Source organism: Felis catus, chromosome A2 (genome assembly GCF_018350175.1).
Source record: "Felis catus isolate Fca126 chromosome A2, F.catus_Fca126_mat1.0, whole genome shotgun sequence".
Classification (NCBI taxonomy): domain Eukaryota; kingdom Metazoa; phylum Chordata; class Mammalia; order Carnivora; family Felidae; genus Felis; species Felis catus.
Genome location: NC_058369.1, coordinates 89007606 through 89015158, shown reverse-complemented (window position 1 = coordinate 89015158; position 7553 = coordinate 89007606). Strand labels below are relative to the sequence as shown.

General features: G+C 51.6%; 2 protein-coding genes across 2 annotated transcripts; both read right to left on the bottom strand.

Moving 5' to 3' along the window:
- Window positions 1-239: 239 nt before the first annotated feature.
- LOC123383865 (syncytin-1-like) lies at window positions 240-1716 on the bottom strand. The gene has a single exon (XM_045052319.1). The coding sequence runs from the start codon at window positions 1714-1716 to the stop codon at window positions 589-591; it is 1128 nt and encodes a 375-aa protein (XP_044908254.1). The 3' UTR covers window positions 240-588.
- A 131-nt stretch (window positions 1717-1847) lies between these two features.
- LOC123383972 lies at window positions 1848-7310 on the bottom strand. The gene is given in 6 exon segments (XM_045052631.1): window positions 1848-2260; window positions 2311-2338; window positions 2533-2561; window positions 2564-2946; window positions 2948-5403; window positions 5405-7310. Coding segments are annotated over 6 exon segments (4884 nt in total). The 5' UTR covers window positions 6980-7310.
- Between the last annotated feature and the right edge of the window lie 243 nt (window positions 7311-7553).

Below are 7553 nucleotides of genomic sequence, written 5' to 3'. Positions count from 1 at the left end.
AAATTCTTTGTTGCATTATTCTTGTTATTATCCCTCATTAGACATACTGGAAAATAATCAGTAATATATAAACCACAGCCATGCAGTTTTATCATCTGCAGATAGTGTTAGGAGCCAAGCTCCTAGGCCCTATGGAATGAGAGTTGGCGCAAAGAACCACACGGCACTCCGACGTCGGCAGAGAGTCTTTACTGGTGCACCAGGGCTCCCCAGTGTTGGAAAGCGGGAGAGCCCCGATAAACGGGGTTACAGGTCTTTTATACCATTTTGAGTTACATTTGCATACAGGCTGGCGATAGGCTCTCTGCTCGGTGGTGGTTGGGGTTGTGGGTAATTTCGTCCCGGGGAAGCTTGGGAAATGAAGTTTCTTTCGGCTGATGCAACTCGGAGCCCGGGTTGCGAAGCGGCTGATGCAACTCGGGGCCCGGGTTGCGTAGCGGCTGGGGACTTTCCGGCTAGGGTGGGGCGCATAAGCGGTTTTACAGAAGCGAAATGAAAGCGGTTAGGGTGGGGCGCATAAGCAGTTATTTATGTAGCAAAGGTGGGGGGTTCTGACTTCTCATTCCCCCCTGCTTTTGTCCCGGAAGCTCAATCCTGAGCTTCTTCCTCAGCTTTGAGTGCTTGGTATTGCTGGGCCAGCACCATGGCATGTACAACATTAAGTCTATCATTAATGAAGGCCATGAGGCGACTGAAAACGCATGGCCCAATGGTTAGTATGAGTAGGAGGGTGAGTAGGGGTCCCAGGAGAGGTAGGAGGTACGGAAGAAAGCCCTGCAGCCCGGTCCAGAGAGGGTTGGATGCCAGGCTTTCCCTGCGTTTTTGTAATTCTTCTTGTAGGGTTCTTATTTTGTCTCTAACAATTCCTGACTTGTTAGCATAAAAACAGCATTTTTCTTGTAAGGCTAAACAAATTCCTCCTTGTTCTGCCGTTAGTAGGTCCAGTCCCCTCCTATTTTGGAGAACTACTTCAGCTAACGAGTCTACCTGGTCTTGTAAATCTTGTATGGTACCGGATAAGACTTGGACATCAGATATTAACTGATGGGATAATTTTGTATACTGGGTGACGGAGACACCTAGGCCTGTAGCTCCGGTGGTGAATGCTGCGGTGATTCCCAGTCCAGCTAGTAAAGGGATGAACTGTACAGCTCGTTTAGGTCTACGTATATAATGATCAAAGGCAGGAATGGGGACTGGCTCATCTCCCGGGATGATGTCTATGTCGGGGAGGAGGGAGGCTTGGACGCAAAGCCCTGTCCAGTTTTGGGGTAAATAGGTGTATGCCATGTTATTTCCACAGAGGAAGACTGACCCGTTTAGGGCACATAGAGGACTACTGACATTGGTTACAGAGGTGCAGTTAGTAAAGGTGACTGCACCTAAGTCTATTTGTTCTGTATCATTAATGAAAGGGGAAGATAAACAGGACGAGTTGGAGAACTGCATCGGTTGAACCAAGAGGGGAGGTATAATCTGACAGGAGGCATTTGCTAGGGAGTCTGCTAGGGAGTAGGTTAAAGAGGGAGTGGGTATCGCAAGAGGGGTAGGGGTACCTAGTTTTAAACAGAGCCAACAATCTTGGGCAAAGCTAAAATTGGACATCTGGAGTAACCCAAAAGTGGTATTCAGGATATCGAAAGTCCGTGCATCAAGGCTAAGGTCATCTCTGACTTTGGGCAGGGCTAAGGGGTGGTATTGAAGTTCAGGATGCATAGCCTTATGAATTTGTTCTAGCCTTGCGGGGGTCGTCAAACCCTGCCCGAACTATTATTAGGCTACATAAAATGGCCATTCCTGCTGGGAGTTTCATTTTGGGTTAGTACAGGGACAAGGTGGATTAGCAGTCAGACACGGGAGAGTCTTATCTTAAGAGGGTTCTCCGAACGGCGGAGCTTCCAGGTTTTGGGAGTCTCTGGTCCAGGGGTTTTTGGGGCTGCCTTGGCGTGCGATGCGTGAATCCAGGCGGCGATCCCGTCAACCTTTATGGCGGTGGGCGTGGTCAGCAGGACGATGTAAGGTCCCTTCCAACGAGGCTCTAATCCTTGAGAGCGGTGCCGTCGGACGTACACGGAGTCCCCCACCTGAAATGGGTGGCTAGTTTGTGGATGTCCTGGCCGGTACAATTCGGCTAGGGGTGTCCAGATTTGGGCCTGCACCGCTTGCAGCCCTTTTAGTCGGGCTTGTAAATCAGTCTTAGGATCGGAGGGGGAGAAGGAATTGAGCAAGGTTGACAAAGGGGGGGGTCCCCCATAAAGGATTTCATATGGGGTGAGCCCGAAACGGTTGGGCGTATTTCTGGCTCTTAACAAAGCCATAGATAGGAGGCGTCTCCAATCTTTTAAGCCAGTCTCTAAGGTCAATTTAGTAAGGGTCTCTTTTATTGTTCTATTCATTCTTTCTACTTGTCCTGAGCTCTGGGGCCTATATGCACAGTGTAATTTCCAATTAATCCCCAGTGTCCTGGCGAGCCCCTGACTTACCTGGGAAACGAAGGCCGGCCCGTTATCTGACCCGATTACCTTGGGAAGTCCAAATCTGGGGAAGATTTCTTCTAAAATCTTCTTGGCTACCACGTGTGCCGTTTCTTGTCGGGTGGGGTAGGCTTCTACCCATCCTGAAAAGGTGTCTACAAACACTAATAAGTACTTATACCCCGCATAGTGAGGCTTTACTTCAGTAAAGTCTATTTCCTAATAGACTCCTGGGCGGTTACCACGAGTCCGTTTTCCTTCTGGCACTCGGGTAGCCCCAGCGTTTACCTGTTGACAGACCTTACAGGCGGAGGTCACCTGTTCTATGAGGGTGCCTGCCTTAGGGATTAAGAAGTCAGTTTTTTCAATCAGTGACTTCAGCTTCCGATTACTTAAATGTGTCCAGGCGTGCATTTGTTGGATCATTGCCAGGGCTTCCTTTCGGGGAAGGACTATCTTTCCTTTTTTTTTCCCAGTCTTTAGTGTCCTGATTCAGTATAGCCCCTATGGCCTTTGCCTCTTCCTGGTCTTCTGGGGTGTAAGCATATTTGTTGGTCGTAAGATCGGTTTCTTCAAGTTTTGTGGTCAAGGTCAACGTTTCTGCCACAGCGACTTGCCTGGCTACTTGGTCTGCCTGTCTATTTCCTGTTGCAATTGGGCCTTGTCCTTTCTGATGCCCGGGGCAATGAATTATGGCTACTCTTCGAGGAAGAAAAAGGGCCTTTAATAATGCAATGATTTCAGCTTTGTTTTTAATTTCTTTTCCTTCTGAGGTTAGTAGGCCCCTTCTTTCATAAATACTTTTATGTGTATGAGCCGTTGCAAAGGCATATCGGCTATCTGTGTATATGTTAGCCTTTTTCCCATCGGATAGCTCTAGGGCCTTGGTGAGCGCTATCAGCTCAGCCTTTTGGGCAGACGTGCCAGGAGGTAGTGATTGTGCCCATATGATGTGGTGGCCATCTACTACCGCTGCTCCCGCCCTCCGGGTACCTGAGTCGATGTAACTGCTCCCGTCCGTATACCAAGAGTGATCCGCATCTGGGAGCTCTTGATCTTTAAGATCTTCCCGTGTCCCATGGGTCTCAGCCAGTACTTGCCGGCAATCGTGTGCGCTCTGTTGGTCTTCCGGTGCCGGTAGCAATGTGGCAGGGTTCAAGGTAACCGGAGGTCCAAATTGGATGCGGTCTGTGTCCAGTAGGAGGGCCTGGTAGTGAGTTAGGCGTGCGTTGGTTATCCATCGGTCCGGTGGCTGCCGCACTACGGCCTCTAAAGCATGCGGGGTGATAACAGTTAGTGGCTGTCCAAGGGTTAATTTGGCAGAGTCCTTGACCAGCATAGCAGTGGCTGCCATGATACGAAGACATGGGGGCCACCCCGCTGCCACAGGGTCCAACTTTTTGGACAGGTATGCTACTGGTCTCTTCCAGGGCCCTAGTTTTTGGGTTAGAACTCCTTTGGCAATTCCTTGTTTCTCGTCTATGAAGAGGGTAAAGGGCTTGGAGGTGTCTGGCAACCCGAGAGCCGGGGCGGAAAGGAGGGCCTCTTTTAGGGCCTCAAAGGCTGACTGATGTTTTTCCTGCCAGGTGAAGGGTGCACTCTCTTTCGTGAGGGCATAGAGGGGGGCGGCTAGCTCAGCGAACCCAGGTATCCATAAGCGACAGAACCCAGCAGTTCCCAGGAATTCACGTACCTCTCTGGGGCTCTGGGGTGGCGGAATGCGAGCCACAGTTTCTATTCGCCCAGGGGTGAGCCATCTTTTCCCCTCACTCAGTATGTACCCCAGGTAGGTTACCTTGGTTTGGCAAATCTGGGCCTTCTTGGCGGATGCCCGGTATCCTTTTTCTCCTAATTCCCGGAGCAGATGTCTGGTACCTAGTATGCAGGCTTCTTTTGTGGGGGCGGCCAGAAGAAGGTCATCCACATATTGGAGTAGAGTTACTTCTGGATGTTGAGTCTGGAAGTCAGTTAGGTCCCTGTGAAGAGCCTCATCAAAGAGAGTGGGGGAGTTTTTAAACCCTTGGGGTAAGCGGGTCCAGGTTAATTGGCCTGAGATTCCTCTTTTAGGGTCCCTCCATTCGAAAGCAAACAGTTCCTGGCTCTGGGGGGCCAAGGGTAAGCAAAAGAATGCATCTTTTAGGTCCAGTACTGTGTACCAGGTACGGTCTGGGCTCAGGGTGCTGAGCAAGTTATAGGGATTGGGGACCGTAGGATGGATATCCATAGTCCTTTTGTTGACCTCCCTTAAGTCTTGGACAGGCCTGTAGTCCCGAGTACCAGGTTTTCTCACTGGTAAGAGAGGGGTATTCCAAGGTGAGCGGCAAGGTCGCAGGACCCCAAGCTCTAGAAATCTGGTAATGTGTGGCTGAATGCCCATATGAGCTTCCTTGCTCATGGGATATTGCCTGATAGACACAGGCATTGCCGTGGGCTTTAGGTCAATTATGATTGGGGCCTGGCATTTGGCTCGACCGAGCCCTCCCGTTTCTGCCCAGGCCTGGGGAAAGTCCTGCAGCCAGGCTTCGAGGAGGTTAGTGGTGACCGGGGTTTCAAAAAGTCTGTGTTCGTCTTGTAAGGACACAGTTAAGACTTGGATAGGCTGGCCATCCCGGTTTAGCACTTGGGCCCCCGCTTTGGAGAAATGGATCTGAACTCCAAGCTTGGTTAGGAGGTCTCGTCCTAAAAGGGGGTATGGGCATTCGGGTACTACCAGAAAAGAGTGTGTCACTGTCCCTTGCCCTAAATCAACCGTACGGTAGTTAGTCCATTTGTGAATTTTTCTTCCTGTCGCTCCTTGAACCCAAGAGGTACGAGAGGACAGAGGCCCGTTTGCCTTGGTTAGGACCGAGTGCTGAGCTCCTGTGTCCACCAGGAAGGTGGTGGGATGCCCCCCTACAGATAAAGTTAGCCGGGGCTCGGGGGGGGGCTCCAGAGCCCTGACGTCCCTACTCGCTCTCTTCGCCCAAGGTGAGTACGGGGGTAGATTTCTTTGAGTCTCTAGGGCGCTTAGGGCAGTCTTTGATTCAGTGCCCGCGCTCTTTGCAATAGGCACATTGGTCTTTTTCTATTTTGGGCCGCCTCTTCGTTTCCCCTGACTTTCCTGTTCTATTTTCTGTCACTACAGCTGCCAGGATTTTTGTTAGATGTTTATCTCTCTTTCGATCTCTTCGTTCCTCCCGTGCTTCCTGCTCTTTTGCTAGCCTAGCCTCCTTTTCCTCTGGAGTCTCCCTCTTGTTATATACCTTTTCTGCCTCCCTAACTAGTTCCTGTAACTCATAGGTTTGGATCCCATCCAACCTTTGGAGTTTTCCTTTTATATTGGATGCTGCCTGATCTATGAACGACATGGCCACTGTAGCCTTATGTTCTGGAGCTTCGGGGTTAAATGGAGTATACATCCGAAACCCCTCTAGAAGCCGTTCCATAAAGGCTGCGGGGCTTTCCTCTTTTCCTTGAATTATGGTCCTTACCTTGGCCAAATTGGTGGGCCGTTTCCCTGCCCCCTTGAGACCCGCCAACAGAGCCTGGCGATAGATTCGGAGACTCTCCCTACCTGGAGCCGTTTCATAGTCCCAGTCCGGGCGGGTGAGGGGAAACCCCTCATCTATTTCGTTGGGGAGCTGGGTTGGAAAGCCTCCAGGCCCCGGCACATTTTTCCGGGCCTCCAGGAGAACTCGTTGCCTTTCCTCTGTAGTCAAAAGGACCTGTAGGAGCTGCTGGCAGTCGTCCCAGGTGGGCTGGTGTGTGAGGAAGATAGATTCTATCAGTGAGGTTAGGGCCTGGGGTTCTTGGGAAAAGGAAGGGTTATGAGTAAAGATCAGATGCAGAAAATGGCCAATACTGGATAGTCCGGTTGACAGTCCGGAGAGGAAACAGGGAAGATTGCCAAGTGGGAGGGCCGTTCGGGTCGTCTGATCGCCGGAGACGGAGGCGGGGGAAGAAATTGGGGAGGGGGAGGAGGAACTGGAGGCAGGAGGGGAAGTAGGGGCCACCGGGGTCAAGGCGGGGGCCAGGGGCGGATTATAGGGTGGAGGCTGTAAGAGGGGGTTGTGGGGCGGCGAGGACAAAGCGTCTAGGAGAAGAGGGTCCTTTTGGGACTCATCAGGAAGAACTGGTTTGGGCGGGTCTGAAGCTTGGGTTGAGGCACGGTCTTTTGAGGTTTTCAGGGGAAGAAGGGTAGATTGAGATAGGGGGCAGGAAGGGAGGAAGGGTTTCACCCATGCCGGAGGATTCCGAATGAGATCCTCCCAAGTGAGGATATAGGCTACTTGATCTGGATGACCTTGTGGTCCGGGATCCATTACCTTCGTCTTAACCTGTAATATAATAGAGAGGTCAAAAGTCCCGTCCCGGGGCCACCCTACGGATAGGGTGGGCCACTCTGATGAACAATAAGTTCGCCATCGACCTTTCCGAACCTCAAGGGAAAGATTGTGAGCTCTTGCTTGGACGTCCGAGAAATGAGTCAGAGTCAAAGTTAGAGGAGTAGTCAATGTCTGTCCCATGGCTGTGTCGTCCTGTCCTGTCCACGCGTCCACACCAGCACACTTACATACACATACACAAAGATGACTACAATGTTGACACAGACCAGACAACACAGACTAGACAACAACCAAGGAGCCGCGGCCAGTATTCAGATTCAGATGGCAGGGGAGGCCTGCCTACGGATTTGGGGAGTCTGACGAACTTGTCAGTTCTCCCCTACAAACACCACCGAGGCGTCCCTCGGGGCTGGGGTGTGAAGGTTCAGGACACGTCTGTCCTCCTTCAACACTCCTACGGAGGTGGCCGGCCGGCCTCAGAATTCACAGTTCAGAGACAAAACATAGAACACAATACCTGTGTGTAGACAAAGGCACAGAAGTCTGTCTTCAGTCAGTCCGTCAGTGGCCCGGGCCGAGAGTCATCCACCGACGGGGCCGGGGCTCTCTTGCCTTCCCTCGGTTTCCCGGCCAACGCACCAAATGTTAGGAGCCAAGCTCCTAGGCCCTATGGAATGAGAGTTGGCGCAAAGAACCACACGGCACTCCGACGTCGGCAGAGAGTCTTTACTGGTGCACCAGGGCTCCCCAGTGT

Bases quoted from the DNA above. Each gene is read 5' to 3' on its own strand.
- LOC123383865 (XM_045052319.1), bottom strand. From the start codon at position 1,716: ATGCATCCTGAACTTCAATACCACCCCTTAGCCCTGCCCAAAGTCAGA.